The sequence below is a fragment of the Balaenoptera acutorostrata genome, chromosome 16 (assembly GCF_949987535.1).
Source record: "Balaenoptera acutorostrata chromosome 16, mBalAcu1.1, whole genome shotgun sequence".
Taxonomy (NCBI): domain Eukaryota; kingdom Metazoa; phylum Chordata; class Mammalia; order Artiodactyla; family Balaenopteridae; genus Balaenoptera; species Balaenoptera acutorostrata.
In genome coordinates, this window is record NC_080079.1 from 14,352,710 (window position 1) to 14,372,354 (window position 19,645).

At 47.9% G+C, this 19,645-nt stretch overlaps 1 protein-coding gene across 1 annotated transcript; it reads right to left on the minus strand.

The window, feature by feature from the left end:
- Positions 1-2,644: 2,644 nt before the first annotated feature.
- Positions 2,645-19,645, minus strand: LOC102998208 (pancreatic lipase-related protein 2). The gene is made up of 12 exons (XM_007173151.2): positions 19,597-19,645; positions 16,881-17,035; positions 15,384-15,509; positions 13,486-13,620; positions 12,660-12,771; positions 11,070-11,189; positions 9,737-9,856; positions 7,588-7,706; positions 7,016-7,145; positions 4,664-4,775; positions 3,612-3,779; positions 2,645-2,708 (listed from the first exon to the last, which is right to left on the minus strand). Exons 1-12 carry the CDS (start codon positions 19,643-19,645, stop codon positions 2,645-2,647), a joined length of 1,410 nt encoding a protein of 469 aa, XP_007173213.2.

Consider the following 19,645-nt stretch of genomic DNA (forward strand, 5'->3'; position numbering starts at 1 on the left):
GTGGGCAGGAGGCCAGCCTGGAAGGGCCACACTGCACAGGCCCCAGCAGCTCTGCCTGCTGTGGCACTGAGCCCCCCAAGAGCTCAGCACAGACTCCTACCCGCTCATTGGCCTTGAAGGAAGACCCCGCAGGCTGAGGTCCTATCCAGCTCAGGAAGGAAAGCCGAAACCTGGCGCTGGCCAGGTGGGAGGTAAGGTGGGTGGAGCCCTCCCAGCAGCCCCTGGGGTGACAGCATCTGCAGAATCTTTGTAAGAGCTGGGGCCCAGGTCGGCGGGTGTAGGCCCTGCTCCAGGCCCTCCCACTGGCTTTCTGGTTTTCTCCCAGGGAGAGGGATAAGTTGGGGAAAATATCTGCATAGGACAGAACATTGCAATTTTCTTAATATTATACAGCTCTTTAAAGTAAAAATTATATCAAAAAGATGCCTAAAATTGACACACAATTTGGACAATTCACAGAAAAAGAAATACAAAAGGCCATTAAACACTGAAAAGATGTTCACTCCCATTCATAACAAAACAAACACAAATTACAACATAGGGAAAAGCACTTTTAGCGCCTAATTGACAGAAGGTTTGACAATTTACCACATTGGTGAGGGTGCAAAACGCTCTCATGTTAGAACAAACCATACGAAATCGTCAATATTTGAATTTTTTGGCCCCCAAGAGCGGCAATTTGAATTTACAGTTCAACCTACCGTGTTGTTGGTTGGAGTGTAAATTGGACTGTAATTTGGCAATACTGATCAAAATAAACATCCTAAACATTTCTTAGACAAATTTGTATCATGTTCGAATATCATAAAAGGATAGTAGTTGCAAGAATATTCATAATAGGAACATTTTATATGTCCATCAGCAGGGACAAACATACCACATCACATCCCTCAGTGGAATCTGTGAAGCCACACAAAGAATGAAGAAGCCCTTTCTGGACCATTAGAGAATAATATCAAACTTACTGTTAGTGAAAAAAGCAAGGTGAGAAAGGTGCGTATTGTATGCTTCCATTTATTTGAGAAAAAAAAAAAGGTGGGGTGGGGCTGGGGTGTGTGAGATAGGGTACATGAATATTTATACATAGAATGTTTCTGGAAAAAACTCAAGTTGTCTCTGGGAAGAGGAACTGAGAGGCCCGAGGGCAAGGCTGGAAGGAAAGTACCCTGTGTACGAGTGCTCTTCTGCATTGTTTGCATTTTGTGCCGTGTGCATGTAGCAACTTCTTTTAGAGCCCTTCTTCCTCCATAGCGCAGGCAGGTTTCACCTAAATAATGCTTAGAGCTTGTCACTCATGCCACAGGCTGCTCTCACATGGGGTCTGTTCTCTCCCCCAGGATGCTGAAAGCTGAGTGGGCAACGTGTGAAAGCAACCTTTTCAAATAGGACAGAATTTCACTGTCTAAGGATATAAAATACATTAGGACAGGCCACACCACGTGCCCTGAAAGAGAGAGATGGTGGCAGAGGTGGACCAGTGGGATGTTTTAGGCATTACCTGTGGCCAAGTTGGCTCCAGCCCCCCAAATCTTTTCTGAAATGTGACCCCAGAACATAGAGAATGTCACACTAACACCTCAAGATCAAACTAATACTTCAACGTCAAAACAAGGCCATTAAAATTTTTATTATCATAAAGATAAAGAGGCCACCACATTTTTATTTATCATTTCTCCTTTATTTTTTTTATTTTTTAACATCTTTATTAGAGTATAATTGCTTTACAATGGTGTGTCAGTTTCTGCTCTATAACAAAGTGAATCAGCTATACATATACATATGTCCCCATCTCTCTTCCCTCTTGCATCTCCCTCCCTCCCACCCTCCCTATCCCACCCCTCTAGGTGGTCACAAAGCACCAAGCTGATCTCCCTGTGCTATGCAGCTGCTTCCCACTAGCTATCTATTTTACGTTTGGTAGTGTATATATGTCCATGCCACTCTCTCACTTTGTCCCAGCTTACCCTTCCCCCTCCCCGTATCCTCAAGTCCATTCTCTAGTAGGTCTGCATCTTTATTCCCGTCTTGGCCCTAGGTTCTTCTGACCATATTCTTTTTTTTTTTTTTTTTTAGATTCCATATATATGTGTTAGCATATGGTATTTGTTTTTCTCTTTCTGACTTACTTCACTCTGTGTGACACTCTCTAGGTCCATCCACCTCACTACAAATAACTCAGTTTCGTTCCTTTTTATGGCTGAGTAATATTGCACTGTATATATGTGCCACATCTTCTTTATCCATTCATCTGTCAGTGGACACTTAGGTTGCTTCCATGTCCTGGCTATCGTAAATAGAGCTGCAATGAACATTGTGGTGCATGACTCTTTTTGAATTATGGTTTTCTCAGGGTATATGCCCAGTAGTGGGATTGCTGGGTCATATGGTAGTTCTATTTTTAGTTTTTTTAAGGACCCTCCATACTGTTCTCCATAGTGGCTGTATCAATTTACATTCCCATTTATTGTTTGTAGATTTTTTGATTATGGCCATTCTGACCGGTGTGAGATGATATCTCACTGTAGTTTTGATTTGCGTTTCTCTAATGATTAATGATGTTGAGCAGTCTTTAATGTGTTTGTTGGCGATCTGTATATCTTCTTTGGAGAAATGTCTATTTAGGTCTTCTGAGGCCACCACATTTTTAACAAGGGTACAGAGTTTGTAAAACGTCTTCTTGCACCATGTCGCTGCTGCAAAAATTATACCTGTGGAAGAAAACATTTCCAGCATGAGGCTAGTTTGCTGTGGAAGTGTGACCTCAGATGAATAAACAGCTTTTGGCCAGCTCGCTGGGATTTGGACCTCTCTGACTGAAAAGCTTTCTGCTACACCAGGCAGAGTCCAAGTGACTCTCACCCAGCAAATCCACTCAGAGAACCTCCTCCCCTCCTTGGGCTTTTAACGAGCTGAGAGTGAATCAGTGGTCAGACCAAAGATTTTCAAGGTCTAGGGGGTTTGGGGCCTAGCAATGGTGATCTTCTTTTAAGGTGGACCATATTTTAAACACAATTAGGAGTTTCCATATTTTAAACACAATTAGGTACTCTCCCAACTCCTACCAAGTAAGACTCTGTTCCCTCCGAATGAGAAGAGCTTGGCCCTGTAAGCTAGATCCCAACACATGCCATAGTCTCCAAACAAAACAATTTACATTAATACCTGCACCCCAGCTGAAATTAACTCAGAGATTTCCTACAAGTACTGCACGTGTCTTCCTTATTGCTTAAGGTAAAAGAGTTTCATCTTTGCCTGTTTCTTGAATCTATGCCTTACCACTGAGGCCTTGCTCCTGTCAAGTTGAATTTGGCTTAAGGAAAATGATTGATTTTTCAAAGTAAATTGGATGGATAGATGGAGAGTTGAGATGAATAGTTGGGTAGATGAATGGATGGATGGCTGAACAGCCAGAAGGGTGAGGAGACAGGTCTGGAGAGATGGCTGGATGGATAAGTGGATAGGTAAGTGGGTGAGCAGAAAGGGCTGGATGAATGGATGAGTCGATGAATACGTAGCTGGGTAGGTGGGTGACTGGATGCATGGATGGATTGGTGAATAGATTGATAGCTAAATATGGAAAATAAAACTTAGATGGAATAAAAGATACTCACTCAGCCCTGTCTTCACCACTTTGCACTGTAATTCGGGAAGCCCCCAGTTTGGCCTGGAAGAGATTTATCACATTGTTGTTCCAGAGGAACTTGACCTTCTGGACTTTTCCTACATTGAGGTCCACATCAATGTCATGCATATGACTTGCATTTGGTTGGAGGGATCCTCTGAAAACATAGACAGAAAATGTTGTATCAGCTGGATATATAAATACATAGGATGATGGCAATTTAGTTTTTCTTCAAACAATGGCTGCTGTTTCTGGTTTTCTGCAAATAGGTTGTATGACTTCATGCACATCCAGGGGCTACTAAAACACAAATGTATTTGTGAAGAACAGACCTTTAAAAAACACTGGACTCTAGATTTCCACTGTCTTAGTTTGTCCCTAGAGGGAAGTTAAATATTTGGGGTGGCATATTAACCCTATTAGTTCACTGCAGGACTATATTAATGCAACGTCTTATGTTCAAAGATGCCTGCGGGTCAGCCGAGGTCATTTGTTAGTCCCTCATATGTAGCACAGGAAGTTGTCAAAGAACTTTAACTTAACACGAAAATTATTATGTAAAAGTTAGTGCAAAAAACAGAATGTATTTTTACAGCACGGTTATGCATTCATCCAACACACATTTGCCAAGTACCTCACGTGTCCAGCAAGAGTAGGTGCTGAGGCTACCACAGCAACGAGAAGCTGGCCTCAGGCTTCCTGTGTGTGTGTTGCCGGGAAGGGAGTTGCCATACAAACGTGCCTGGCCTAAGGAGAATTTGATATTCATAAAACCTAAGTCAGGAAGCAACGACTGACAATCCAAAAGGAGTTAGCATTTGTCTCATTTTAAATAGCCAGTTCCCCCTCTGGGCCTCACTCCTCTCGTGTGTAAAATGGGGTGATTGAACCGGATGCTAAGCCTTCCTTCCAGCTTTGACATTCCAGGATTCAATGGTTCTGTATAATAGATGGCTAGATTTATAAAGCAGTTTATACCCAATCTTGTATGAAGAATCTATTATGGAAAGTATGGTCACTTCACTTTACTATCAAACTTACTTGAAAATTTCATATTGTTTTGAGTTTCCATTACTTCCATACAAAGCAATCTTGATGTGCCCACTCACTTTCTGTTTTCCAGCCAGTGTGACAGATACCCTATATCTCCAACCTGTTGAAAGAAATACAATCATTCGATTAACTCCTCCTGTTGAAAAGAATGACCCCGTGGACGCAGTCTTGTTCCAAGCTCTAAGTCCCCCGTGGATGAGAGGTAAGGGTGAATGTGAGTAATGATTTCCTTAAGTGAGGTTTGGGGTCCCAGGATTCAGATTCTAGGTGGGGGTGAGGGACTCAAGAGGAAGTAAATCTTACACTTCAGCGCAATCTCTTGTTGATACAGCAATGTATGTGCCCTGAGGGATGCAGGGCAGCCGGTTACTGCACCTGTGTACCCTGGGTACACATCACTGGCCATCCCCAGAAAGGCCACAGGGAGAGGGAGATGCTTGTGGCTCTAATGTTTGGATAAATCACCTACTGCTCTTTTCGTTTATTGCTATTTTCACATGCGACGGACATATTCTCAATAGAAAAACAACCCAGGTAAATTATAAAAAGAAACAACCTTCATCAGCACCCCATCTACCTGCCCTGTATCCCAGGTCCTTCCCTGATGTCACCACTTTGGTCTCTATACTTAATCAAGTCCAGTGGTTCCCAATCAGGGGGAGATTTTGCCTCCCTGGGGACATTTGGCAATGTCTGGAGGCTTCTTTGGTTGTCACACTGGGGGTGAGGCGGGGTGGGTGTGGAGAGCTACTGGCATCTAGTGGGTAGAGACCAAGGATCTGTTAAACAAACTGCAATGCACAAGACAGACGCCTACAACAACGAATCATCCAGCCCCAAATGTCAGTAGTGTGAGGTTGAGATATGCTGATCTAGAGCTTTCTCTTTCTCTCACACATATATGTATATAAAAGAATATAGGCTTCTTTTCCCTTCTTTAAATAGTATGTGCTGCTATTCTCTATTCTCTCCACCCATCCCCACCCCAGAATGATTCCCTTTCTCTTTCCTGCCCTGTGTTCCAGAATGTTTGCCTCCCACCCCAGGATCCTTGCTGCTGGCTTTTAGCCGGGTTTAGCTAATGAGGTGTATGCAGGAGGTCAGAAGGCAAGAGGAGAGACGTGCAGGTGTCATCTCCCTGGCTCCCCGCTTGCTCCAGAAGCATGAGTCTGGCAGAAACTCCCTCCTTCCCTGCATTCTGAGAGCTGCACAGCCACCAGATTCCGGGGGCCTCAGCATCCCTGGCTTTTTTTTTTTTTTTTTTTTTCTTGTTACAAATAAAAATATTTTATTATAAAATTTTGGGAAATATGAATATGGGTAAGTAAAAATTTAACATGAAAAATTTTGCTTGTTCCTTTAACCCTGCCCACACCTCTAACTGGAGCCCCTTCAGTAAAGTCTCTCCATTTGAGCCACTTGGATGAGTTCTGTCTCCTGTTGGGACCCTGACTGATACATGACATGTTGCAGGCTGTTTTGTCACTTGCCTTTTCACTAAATATGCCTTAGAGATCTCTCCTCAGCACATAGAGCTATCTCCTTCTTTTTAGCGGTTCTGTACAGTATTTGGTAGTTTACCAATTGGTGGGTATCCAGGTTTCTCTCTCCGATCTTCTGGTATTAAAAACAATGCTGCAGTGAACACCCTTGAGCACTTTCTCATGCAAGTAATTTTCCTAAGGTACGCTCTGAAAAGTGGAATGACTGGGTTAAAGGAATATACATATAAGACTTTATAGAGAGTGCCAAACCGTGATCTTTCATGATAAATATTGTGAGGATTACGTGAAATACTGTATGTGAAAAGAGTTTTGTGAAGTGCTATATAATTTTCTCTTTTTAATGTAAAAATCCCTTGAAAACTAATTGCTCTTCTATTCGGCTACCATGTGACATTATTTATAACAAAAGAATCTTGATCATTTCACTATCTTGTACTTTTTTAATGAGAAGCTGGGCAAAACAACAACAGAAATGCAGCGTGCTTGTGTGTGTGCAGGGGGACTGGTAGGGGAGGTATTTAGCTGGGAGACTTGTTGACTTACAGTGGCTTTGCCCCACCTTGCCCTCTTCTGTTAATGGATCCATCCTTCCTGCCCCTGGGGTGGGCAGACATGTGACCCAGCCTGGGCCAATCACTGTACTTTATTCCATTGATCAGGATTTTTGGTTAAAGGGTGAACTTGAGATCCAAGACAAATGCCATTCTACTGTCTTTCCATTATAGCTTAAACTGGTTGGAGTTGAGTTTCTGTCAATTGCTACCAAGGGTCCTAATAAGGCTGATACTCTAAAATTATTTGCAAGAATTTTTAAATGAGTAAAATGGAAACTTACGAGTAAAGTTACCACTGCTTCCTGTGTTCAGGAAAAAGGTTTGTCCCACAGCCCTGGTTTTCCCCTGAAATTGGTCAGCATAGTGCCCCATTTTGGGGCATCCTTCAGCAGGACAAGGGAAACAGCCGCTCTAGTGAAAGAAAACAGTCTGTCTGTGAGTCGTAGGCCTTTGACTCACCCATTTTCCTTTCCATCCTCCTATCTATCCATCCATCCATCCATCCCTCATCCATCTTCTCATCTACCTATTCTTCCTTCCATCCATGTATCCATTCTACCCCTTCTCCCCATCCACTGATCCAGGCATGCATGCATCCATCTACCCGTGCATCCTTGCACACATTGGGAATTTTCCAGAATGAAAAGTTGGGGATCTAGGGAAGGCCCAGCACAGTTCAAGTCTGTGCTGTCCCCGTCCTGCCCATCCTATTCCTGGGAGGAAGGCTCTGTGAGCCTCAGCATTTCTAGTGCCTCCTTTCATTAGCCGTGGAGTTACATCTCTGCTCTGTTGCAAGCCAAAGGGCCAAAACCACCATCACCACCAACTTCCCTGGGCCCCTGTTGTGACCTACCTCCTGAAACTCATTGTAGGATGCACAAGGGTAGCCTAGGAAGCCATCGGGGCTGAGGATACTGCTTGAGTAATACTTGTAGCTTCTTAGGTGATTGCAAGCCACAAAGTCTCGGGTTCCTGAGAAGGCAAAGGCCAAGGGCGCTCACAAGAGGCATTAAACTTTTGAAGCCCGAACCATTTTGTCCCAGAGAGGAATCACCTCCGCATTTCACAGGTGGGTGTTGGTGCTCCTGAACACCTTGGTCACAAGTCAAAATTTCTGTCATTGACCTTGACATACTTTGGGGCAAGTAGAAAAGTTGGGGGCTTGTTTAGTAGTGGTGGTTGGCTGGAGTTGCTTTCCTCTCCCCGGCACTGTCCATTTTCTGGGGTGGTCCCCCTCGGGGCTAGGCAAGTGTTAGGGAGTGAGAAGGTCTAACAAGCACCTCTGTCTAATCCTCGGGGGCCAGGCGTGTAACGTAAATGAATAACGAAGGCTTGGGGGAGTAGGGGGCGTTGGTTAGAGATATATCATACTTCACCTTTCGCGTGAACCAAGCTTTTCTCGGGCTGAGAAATTCTTCCTTCTTACTCCTCCAGGCATAAGGTAAAAGCAATGGAGAGCAAGGTCACCATGGCCTCTGGCTACTCTTTCACTGCATTTTATTTACCGTCTTTCTCTTTAAACCAAAGTCCTCTTGTTTGGGAAATTGATTTTTCCTGTCTCCAGCTACTAGGTACAAACTTCCCATGGAGTGATCCGCAGTGACCCTGGCATACCTGGGGACCACTGCTGGGGGTTCTGCCGGGCTTCATCCGCCACCCGTGGGGAAAGGAACGTTGCCCTTTGTGCTTGGGGGATTAGCTCTCCATAGCCCCCTAGTCCCGCGCGCCCCACACCAACACTCATTACCAGACAATAGGACCTGTTTCGAACTTAACTGTCTCTTTCATCCAAAATTGCTGCCCAGGGATTCCATGTTAGGGAAGCAAGCGGATGTAATTGTTCCTCAGCAGCCAGGGTGACTCGGCACGCACACAACAGAAGCACGTTCCAGCGACCGGTCACCTTTCTAATTAAACCTGGGCTCCTTCCTATTATGTGTGCCCTGCTCGTCCCATCTGAGAGGAGGCAGCCCTCATTGTGACTCTGGTGTTCTTTCAGAAAGCAGATCAGCCAAGGAGCCCTCCCTCGGGTTACCTGGTGCTGAGCAGAGAGGAGGTGAAAAGCTCCACCGACTGTCGGTGGATGTTGGCTATTGTTTTATCGACTCTGCTTTTTCACATGAAGCACATGCAAGATTAAAATGCCACGGAGGGCTGCTCAGCTCAAGGTAACAAGCACGACACAGAGCTTGCTTTGCGCCAGGCCCTGCGCAGGGTCCTGAGGAGTCCGGGTCGCCCAGGCCACAGCCCCTGGCCTCGGGGAACTCCCCACTCAGAAAAAATAAAGACTAAAATGAGACGATCACAGACTCAAAGCCTCCACTTTTAAGGAGGAGAGTGAAGCCCGTTCTCAGGGGAGGGGCGACAGGAATAGCCCCAGGCCAGAACAAGGGATGGCTAATGGAGATGGTACTTCAGGTCACCTAATATTAGGGGTACTGAGCCTGCTCTCTCAGATAAATGGAGACACGTACAAGGCTCGTCCCCCAGACCCCCAGGCCCCCCCGCCTCCATGCACGTGCCCCTCAAACCCCCAGGGCACGTCCGTCCTCCCCCTTCCCCCCATCGTCTCCTTACCAGCTCAGTCCCTTTCCATCCCTAGCACCTGACAGTAGCAAATGGCAAGAAAGTCAAGGCCCTCCAAATCTTTGCTTATGCTCTGCAGATCTTCAAGGAGCCTGCACTGAAGGAAGGGCGGGGGCCAAAGGCAAAGCTGGGGCCTAACTGATGTGCCCGTGCGGCCCACGTCCCAGCATCCTGATCAGGGGGAGAAGGCGCAGGCTGGGCATGGGGTCGGGCTTTGCAGACAGAAATTGGGCTTAAACATAAGGTGGCCTTGGGCAAGTTTTATCACCTTTCTGACCCCATTTCCTCGTCTGTAAAATGGGGCTAAGCACAGTAACTACCTCGTGCCACTGCTGTGAAAATGCCCGGCACAGACCACACCACCTGCCTTCTCCCCAAGTGGAGCAGCTGCTGTCTTGCTTCTCTCGTTTACATACCTTCCCATATTGCATTTATATCAATGATGGTTGACAGGGCACTTTTCTGACATCCAGGCATTTCCTTTCCTCCATTTGGGTAGAAATCCAGGTGGCCCACCTTTTGGCTCATTCCAAAACCTGAAACATTGGCAGCAGAGGTGAGCGGGAGGGAAGTGGTCCCAGGGTCAGGTGGTGACCACAAAGAGCGTTCAGCTCCTTCCAATGGGGGCAAGAGCCTTCCTGGCAACTTCTCCCCACAGTGTAGCCACCCTGTCTCTGGCTCTGTGAAAGTTCTCAGATGAGCACTTGGCGAGACAAGAAAGGAGGAGAGAGCAGAGGACGTGAGATGAGGGGGGAGGGAGGCTCTGGGTGAGCGGGCACACGTGTATGTGTGTCTATCTGTCTGTCTTGGGGAGGCCCTGAACAACAACGATACCATCATCGGTGTCCTGATACCATTATGCACCAGAAGACACATGGCAGGGCTGGTGCACTTTTTATTACCTTATTCACTTTAAAATTTTGGTTTCTACATTATAGTGTTACACTGAGACCCCATAAACTTTGTTGTTATATTGAGAACCACAGCATAATGGCTAGGTGGTTTGGATTTTGAAGCACACAGACCTGTGATCACATCCTGGTTCTTCTTACATATCTGTGATCTTGGGCAATTACTTGACCTTGTCGAGCCTCAGTTTCCTCAGCTATGAAGTGGTAATAACAATACCCACTTTTCAGGGTTGTTAACAACAATTAATGAGCAAATGTATACGAAATGTTCAGTGCAGCACATGGTAAACATTCCGTAAGTGATAGGATCATCAAAAACATACCCTTTATTGGCACATTTCATGAGTGGTTATACAAGAAAATATTGAAAAAAGAATGTTAATTTTAGAAGAATTAAATTAAGGGCTATATTTAATCTCCAACAAAACAAACTGTAAGCAAAGCTTTGACAAAAGAAGAAAAAAAATGCAAAGATTACCTTTGCATTTTGCAAGTACAGGTCAAACATCAATAATAAATACCACCCTGGATATTGACAGACTAGGGAAGGATGCAGAGTTTGGAGACTGAGTGAGCCTTCCATAGGTTATAGAAGTCTTCTGTCCTACCTGGGGCCTCAGGCTGATATCACTGGCACTGAACTGGCTGTTTGTTTGTGGCTGACACCCATTTTGACTGGTTGGTGCCCAAACACCCATTTTGACTGGTTGGTTAACCATTTTGAATACCACCCTGTGGTATGTGTGTGCAGGTGGGGGAGGGTGGCAGGGGGCACATGCCTGGACCTGCTCTCATCAGTTACGGCCCTGGTCCCTGAGAGGTGGGGTGAGGAACTTACCCAGGAAAGGGATTGTGGGAGCAGAGTCCGTGTGAATCACATCCACAAACATGGCATCGGACGGGTCCAGCCGAACCTCCTCTGGCGTGCCCTGGAAGCATGGCTGTGCCGGGTCCAGCCCTAAGAAGGGGGAGGTGGGCAGGGAGGCTGCACTCTAAGACCACCCAGGATCTAAACCCTGTGCACACAAAATCCATGGGGATTCCTGGGCAAAGGACCCCACGCCCCAGCAGTCATCGTTTGGAGAATTGAGTCTGTAGCTCCTGGTCCGCTTGGGAGACAGGCTGGGACAGAAAGGCTGCCAGTGGGGTCGTTGCCTGTCATAGAACATCCAGAAATCCCCACTGCCTGGCGTCATGGGAGATCGGGATGGTGCCCTTGCTCCCCTCGTCTCCCTTTTCCTTTTTTCCCTCACACACGTTCTGTTTGGCCGCTGCCCTCCAAGACTGAGCTCCCGGGCCTGGCCCGGCTCCTCCACAGTCTCCGAGCCCTGCACCGTCCATTCCCCCGCGTCTTTGGTCATGGCCTCCAGCCTGCCACTCACTTCCCCACATTCTCCCCTAATCTGACTCTCTCCCCTCCAAGACCCCCTCAAATACCACCTCTTCATGGAAAATGTAGCCTCTCCTTTCTTGGCTCATTCCCTCCTCATTGCATAGGATTCTTTTGCATTAGTTAATTCTGCTTTGGCTTTTATTTGCCTACTTAGTTGTCTGCCTCCTGCACTAGACTGTGGATTTCCTGAGGCAGGGACCCTGCCCAGTTCGTCTTCAAAGAGAAGCAGAAAGTGGAAGGAGCAGGGCACTCAGGACCCACATCTAGTACTGGCTCTGCTCAAGGCCACGTGCCTGTCCTCCTTGAACTTGGAAAGTGGGAATAACAACAGTAACTCCCCTGGCAGGGTAACTGTGAAAATCCCATGAAAAGATCTAAGAGAAAGGACATTGCAAACTGAAAAATTCTGGGTAAACATGAACTATTGACCCTTTATCCTTCACCCGAAGCCTAGCCCGGTGCCCAGAGCAACAGACGCATTCATTAAATGTTGACTTGAACAGTTTGCCTAAGTTACATACTGATGTGGTGCACCAAACGGTTGTCTGTGTCTATGTCTGTGTATTCATTCTGCCTAGCGTTTCCTTCCTCCCTTCCCTCCTCCATTCATTCTTTACTGAGCACCTCCTATGGCAGGTCTCCGCTAGTCACTTTCATTTTCTGCCTGTCCTGGCACAGCGAAGACATTCAGTAAATATTTGTGGAACTGATGAATTGATTTTTTTCAAAAATCAGCTCACTTTTTAAAGAGCTTTGCCATACTCTAGCAATAATAACCCTGAAGTCATGAGTTTAATGTGTTAGTTATATTTTTCTTTTTTTATAAATGTATTTTTGCTTACAATCGTGTATTTTCTAGTACACATGAAAATATACGAACAATTATTTTTTAAGTCCCCTGCACCACCTAAAACCAGTTCTAGGAGGACCAGAAGGGGCGCCCTTGGCCGTGGGAAGTGCGCGGGTCTCGCCTTCCACCGCCTGCTCCCCTGGCTGGGCCGGCGCCCGCCCCCAGCCCCGGCCCAGCGCCCCTACCTGTGATCCTGCCCACGCGGCCCCCCAGCCTCCTGCCCGCCTCAGCGGCCGTGTGCGCGCCCAGGCTGTGGCCGATGAGGTGCACGTTCTCGGGGTCATAGCCCAGCTGGGTCTGCGGAGGGAAGGAGCGTCAGGTCCCAGAGCACCGGGTGGGGACGTGCCGGCCCTCGGGGAGCGGCGATCGGGGCAGGACCCAGGCTGGAAACTCGGGAGGAACGACCCCCGGCTCCAGGCCGCCGCCTAGGACAGCGCGACACGGCCCCCGGGTGGCCACAGTCTGCAGGTCCTGGGGTCCGGCTGGCGCGCAGGGTAAGGGTGCTGACCAGCGGCCAGCGCGTCATCTGCAGGCCGCCTTGGCCGGAACTGGCAGTGCTCTGCCGGCTCCCACACGCAGCCCACCGCGGACCTCCCTCCCCTCGTCCCCGGCAGGGGCTGGGCCAGTCCAGAACGTGGTGATGGGCCCGGCTCTGGGGTTCTCCACACTCGACCTTCCCTGAGAGTCAAGACTCATCTGGGCTGAGAACTTCAGGGCAGCCCAGCCTGCTCTACAATTCCCAGAACAGCCTGCAAGGAAGGCTTATTTCAAAAGGGGAAACTGAGGCTTGAAGAGGTTAGTCTGCCTCAGGCCCCGCAGCTAGGGATCTTCAGGACGTCCCCAGAGGGAGGAAGTTTGCAGCTTCATGTAGCGAAGGCCCTTCTTGGGCTCCCGGCTTTCAGGCTCTGCCTCTACCCATGGGTCCCCAGGCTGCCCCTGGGTGCCACGGGGTGCTGGCCTGCCCCTCTCCCTGCCCCCGACCCACAGGATGTGGCCCAGGCAGGGGTTTACCGAAAGCCCTTGTATTAAGAAAGCGATCTCGGCTCCCACGACCCGCGTGTTGTGGACGGCTTGGGTGTATCCCGTCCGGGCCCCGCGCTTCCAGTCAACACACACGCAGTTCACCTTCTCCACTTTAATCATTTTCTGGGAAAGACAAACATGAGGGAGAAACCAGTTTATTAACAGCCACGGGTGGCACACTCCAGAGATAGGAATTCACAACCGTCAAGCCTCTAGCTTGTGTCAGAGCTTTAATATTCCTCACACTCGTCCTGATCCGCACCACAGTGCTGTGAACTGGGTATACTTACTCCCACTTAGCAGATGTGGAAACTGAGGCCCGGAACAGAGTGACTTGTCTGAGGTTTTACAGATGGTCATTGACACAACCAGGTCAGAAAGATAACTTATGAGGTCAGGGGTTAGCAAAATACTGCCCGAGTGCCAAATCCACTTGGGTAGTAGTTTGCTAACTGCTTTTATGAAGTTTTATTGCAAACGGCCACACCCATTTGTTTACATATTGTTCATCTCTGCCTCATAGCTACAACAGAAGCCATGTGAGCTGAAACCATATGACCCACAAATGCTACAATATTTATCACCTGCTCTTCTACAGGAAAGTTTGCAGACCCTTATACGAGATAGTTGAAGCCACAGAGAGGCTGCTTTTATGTTCCCCAAAATGCTCTGATGGGAGATATAAAGTATTGAGGGACAAGTTTAATAAGATGAAATTTAGACCGAGGTAGGAGACAACTCTCCCGGATACATGCATCTTTTGTATCATGCAGTGTAACCCAAGCACAGATACTGGTCCCTTGGGGGGTGGGGGGAAGAAACATCAGAAAGGGCTACACTATATCCTTTGTTCATTTGGGGAGGTCCTGGACTGCATTTTGAAGTTGGGAGTGGTTGGCTGGGGGTCAAGGCATCATGGTGGACCACATACCCTCGGCTCTCCAATTTCCAGGTCTGCATAGCCTCCCTCTGGAACTCAGGAGTCACGTGCTCGGGCAGAAGCTGCTCGAGGTCTTATCCCAGTGCAGCTTAAGCCTCTAAGAGCCGTGCCATGGGCACCTCCTACAGGCTAAAGCTGTAGACACACGGGATTGTGGTGTCTTGTGGAGAGAAGACCTCATTTCGCATTCCACCTCTGGATTCAACTTTGGGCGAGTACTGAACTTTTCTTTGCCTTAATCTCTTCATCTATAAAATGAGAACCATGCTGTGCCTGCCTCACAGCATGGCTGGGAGGGTTAAACGGGACAAGGACTGTGGAATGATTAGCGCAACGCCAGACTCACAGTAAGTGCTCAGGAAATGGATGGTATGAAAAATAATTCATTACTAATATTCATGATCGCTATAGATCTGCACTGTCCAATACTGTGGCCACGAGCCTCATGTGGCTCTTTACAATTAATTAAAATGAAATAAAATTTAAAATTCAGTTCTTTGGTCACACTAGCCACAAGTCAAGTGCTCAGTAAGCACAGGTGGCCAGTGGCTCCTGATTCGGGTAGTGCAGATATAGAACACTTCCATCGTCACAGAAAATGCTATTGGAGAGTAGTGCTGCAGGGGGTAAAGTATTTTTTATGTCATACAAGGGTTTTATATAAACCATCAGAGACAAACGCCAGGTAATTTGCTGTTGTCTCCACCTCTGGGACTTTCTGACTGGACTCTGGGTCTTTTCAGCCTCATAAGGAGATGTTTGGCTAGAGGTTCGTGGGTTGGGAGACCTTGACATTGGGTGCCCATGAGAACCCGAGTTCTCCTCAGCGGTTTTAGGATGGACCCATCTCTCCTGGGAGGTTATCCTTTCCCAGCTTCAGGGGATGCAGCGTTTGACTCCGTGTGCTGGGCGCTGCTCTCACCAGGTGAGGAGGGTGAGTGCCTACCTTGCACAGGTCAATTATCCAGTTCTCCTCCCCCTTGTCTAGGAAGCCGTGGATGATGAAACGTGTCTTGCGGTCCAGTTGGAAGTTGGAAGCCTCGATGGTGGCTAGGTCAGTGACATTGATCCTCTGGTTAAATTAGAAAAGATGAACTTGAATGTTGGCCTTTCCAAGCCACATACCCATTAGAGCCCGTTCCCGTAAGACCAAGGTGACAGATTCAACTCCCAAGAAGTTGGGTGAGGCTAGAACAGGAGTTCCTGACTTAGGGTTGGAGGACAGAATTCAGAACGTCCAAGTTTAGTGATTTTTCTATACTGAAATATAGCGTTTTTGTTAATTGTGAAATTGAGCAACAAGCATAGTAGACTTAGCAATACTCTGTCACCAATAGAGGTGGCAGATATTTTCATTTTATATTACAGTTGTTACAGATATTTAAAAATATCATTTGTACTCATTACTATTTAAAATTACAGAAGTTATTAGACCAACCCCTAGGCCTTGTTATTTAGTGAGATAACAAAGCAGCACACATATTACTACAACCCATATTTATCTTTTTAAATGTTCTGATAACTGTTTTCCAATATAATTAGTGTCCTTTGTAATCCAATGTTTTTTATTTTATGCATTTAAAGCCCTTCCTTCTCCATTGAGGTGCATCTCCCCTCATGCCTGATGCTTCTGGCCCAGGGGTTCCTCAGCTTTTCTGTGCCAGGACCTCTTTGGCCATCTGGGGAAGTCTATGAGTCCCTTCTCAGGATTTTTTTTTTTTGCATAAAATATATTTTATTTAAAAAAATTATCTTTTTAAATGGGGACTCTGGGTGTGTAGTTTGTCACCTAGAATCCCACAGTAGGTGACCTCGGGGACCTATAGACAGGCACCCTGCTCTCTCAAACTTGGTTTGGGGTCAGAGCTGTGAGCTGCTTGAGTTCTGAGCAAGTTCTTCCTGTTCACTTCTGAGCACCTGGAGGAAGCCTGCTGGCCTCCACCTGGCAGGACTTCTGGGAACTGAAGATTGTTCCAAGGGTCCCCAAATTTCTCCTTTGTCGTTAAATGTCCCCTGTTCCCCTTCTAGCTCCTGAGGAAGGATTTACATCCCCCGATCCCTACCCTCTGAGGGGATACGCTCCCTCCACTGCCTGGTTCGGAAAGAAGACAGACCCTCTCAGGGATACATAGGTCTGGGTTTCTCCATAAGAGCTGCTCACACCCCCTTCCTCCCCAGACAGGGTTCTAATCCCGGGAAGCCCCGCAGTTCTGTGCACAAGTGTGTGAATGTGTCAGTTTCCGGGTTGGGCGTCCATAGATTTCATCAGATACTCGAAGGGATTTATGATCCCGAGAGCTAAGATGGCTCTAAGTCTAACACTGGTGAGGGAGCATCATGAGAAAAGTTCCAAGGCAGTGAATTATTCCTCAGACAACCATGTGAAGGCTCCAGTGTGGGCGCCCAAATCCCCCACCATGTGGTCATTCTGTGCCCCTCTTACTTGGTAGTTATTTGGATTCTCATTTGTATACAGAAGAAAGTGGGCGTCAATGTCCTTGGGAGACCAGGGAAATAACTTTAAAGGCCGCTGAAGGATCCCGGTCCATGGTTTTTCATCGGAAAAGCAGCCAAAAGGTTTATAGCAGATCTCCTTTCCTGGGGCAGGAAGAGGAACAAACAGGACACTTGTGAGGTTCTTAGAAGGAGCAATGTCATCTCAGCTACTCGGGAGTACTCTTCAGGGTACAGCTCAGGGCTGGCGAAGGCCAATGCTCATCTTTATCTTTTTTTTTTTTTTTTTTTTTTTTTTTCATCTTTATCTTTGCTGTCAATGTTCCTCAGACTTCTGTGGTGATAAGTACCACCTGGGGGCTGAGGGTGAATGAGCATATAGACACTCCCAGGCCCCTCCCTCAGAGATTCTGATTCAGAGGGTCTGGGGTGGGGCCTGAGAAACAGCATATTTAATAAGTGCCCCTCTTCATCAGGCAAGTTGGGGAATCACTGAGAATTCCTGGGAACCTTCAGCCTTAAAACTACCTCTTGCAGGAAACTCCCAGATGGCCCTTTACATCCACTCATCAACCATCAGGTATTTATCAAGTGTCTACGAATGTCGTAGCACAGAGATGCTACTCGATGAGCCTTGAGGTCTCTCTTACACCCAGCACAGGCCGTGCACACAGTAGGCATTCCTGGGCATCTGTCCAGTCCACATGTCTTCCCGTCATCCTTCTATGCACCTTTGTTTTTTCCAAATTATTCTCTGCCATTTCAGATTTCCCTGTTGTTCTTTGAAAAGGTAAATGTCTTAAGAACAGGGAGAATTTATTTTTGCATCATACTGTGTATAGTAGGGGCTCAGTACATGCAATTGATGACCTAAATAACCCCATCTAAATCTGAGGGTCCTTTCTCTAGTCCATGACATATTTTCACAATTATGTCACCCCCAGTATAACCAGGGGTGACATAATTTCAAATCCAGAGGATTACAATGGATTTTCTCTCTTAGGCTTCCTCAACTGATGGAGCCAAATATTGGTCATTCATTCAAAAACTGGTAATAGTTAATACTTGTTGTTTACTATGTGCCAGATACCACACTAGTGTTTTACCAGTATTGGCCTGTTCAGCCTCCAAACAGCCCATGAGGAAGGAATGAATATTACCTCTATTTGACAGAAGAAGAGCCCAAGGCACAGAGACGAAAAGTCAGCTACCCAAGGTCACAGCCGGTGGTGGAGCCACGATTTGAACCTGAGAAGCTTAACTGGGAATAAAAGTAGGAACTGGGGAGCCATAGAGACAAATCAGATCGAAACCCGGCCCTGAAAGAGAGGAAATCTAACTGGGAAGGAACAATGACAGCGTTGAGTTCATTCTGGGAGGAGGGAACAGTCCCACAGGAAAGGCCACAGGAGGCTAAAGCAACCTTGGCTTCAGATGGTAAGCGCAGGGGCTTCGATGCCAGATTAAGACGCCTGGGCATTAGGTGGGTAGTGGGCAAGTGCTGGGGGTGCTGAGCCGGTGAGTGGGGTGGGAGCCAAGTGTAAGTGGCTCAGAGGCGGGGGAGCCTGGGGGCAGGGCTGTGGGCCTGGAGAGGGGAGAGGCGTTCTGACCTGATGGCAGAGGAGGTTAAGGAAGAGGTGGGGGGATGGGGCTAGGGGGTGGTGTCCAAGCCTGGTGTGGGACAAGTGAGTCTGAGGCAGGTTGGGAGGCCCTGGTGGAGCTGCCTGGAGCTTGGGAGGACTGGGGCTGTGCTGGTGGAGACTGGACAATGGGGCAGTCCTGAGGAACAGAAGGATGAGGAGGGCACCTGGAGTGACCTTTGGGAATGCCCATGTCTGGGGCAGGAGGAAGCAGCAGATCAGCGAAGGAGACCAAGAGGGGTTGGAAAGGCCTGTGGAGCAGCCAAACCCCACACGGGCTCTCCTGTCAGGGGCTGGGTCTGGCTGCAAGGCCAGGGTGGAATTCCAGAAAGGCAAGAGGGGGCTGGGGACAAGCCGAGGAGACAAGGGGGAAGCGTCTGGATGCAGAAGAAAGCCCTCGCAGGGACTGGAGGAGACCGTGTCTGCTCTTGGGGAGACTGTGCTCAGCAGGGTTTGGGGGCCCGAGCCAGGCAGTGAGGGGTTCTGACTGATGGGAGAGGAGGTGAGAAGACCCAGCAGCGTGGGAAAGAGAGCACCTGTGAGGTACACCTGCGAGGTACACTTGTGAGGAGGTGGGGGGATGGGAATAAGCAGATTCGGGCTCAAGGGGGCTTTGGTAACAAGGGAGGTTTCAGGACAAGTAGAACGTGGGCGTCTGCATCTCCTCTGGGCAGAAGGCCGGGCAGGACGGGAGTTCACAGGGGGACACGTCCACAAGATTTTAGTCTGCAGACGTGCACTTGTCCATGCCCAGGGCCTGAGGGTATTGGGGGCCTGACAAGCACGTCCCACTCTCCACCTGGCCCAGCTGCCTGCCACCTCCACCGCCTGCTCCAGCCACTGGAGCCTTTGCAGGAGGACGGGAACCAAGCTGGACAATGCTGGGATCATCCTTGTTGAGCACAGTGCCCTGCCTTTACTAGAGTCATCACTCCCCAACTGGCAGCGATTGCTGTTTCATGCAATAATGATAATGCTATTAATTAGGAAGATGATGCCTCTGTCTGTCTCACCCAAAGGCCAGCCCAGGCACGGTCACCAAAGGGATGGTGACAGCATCCTCACCTCTGACTGTGGCCAGCAGGAGAAGGCCGATGGTCCAAGAGGGCAGCAT

What these genes read in the sequence shown, in the direction of transcription:
- LOC102998208 (XM_007173151.2), bottom strand. Translation starts at nt 19,645, where the DNA reads ATGCTGCCCTCTTGGACCATCGGCCTTCTCCTGCTGGCCACAGTCAGA. An exon ending in CCTACAATGAGTTTCAGGAG is followed by an intron (nt 7,146 to 7,587) that starts GTAGGTCACAAC and finishes TTCTTTCACTAG; the next exon opens with AGCGGCTGTTTCCCTTGTCC. An exon ending in AAGCAGTGGTAACTTTACTC is followed by an intron (nt 4,776 to 7,015) that starts GTAAGTTTCCAT and finishes TTCTTTCAACAG; the next exon opens with GTTGGAGATATAGGGTATCT.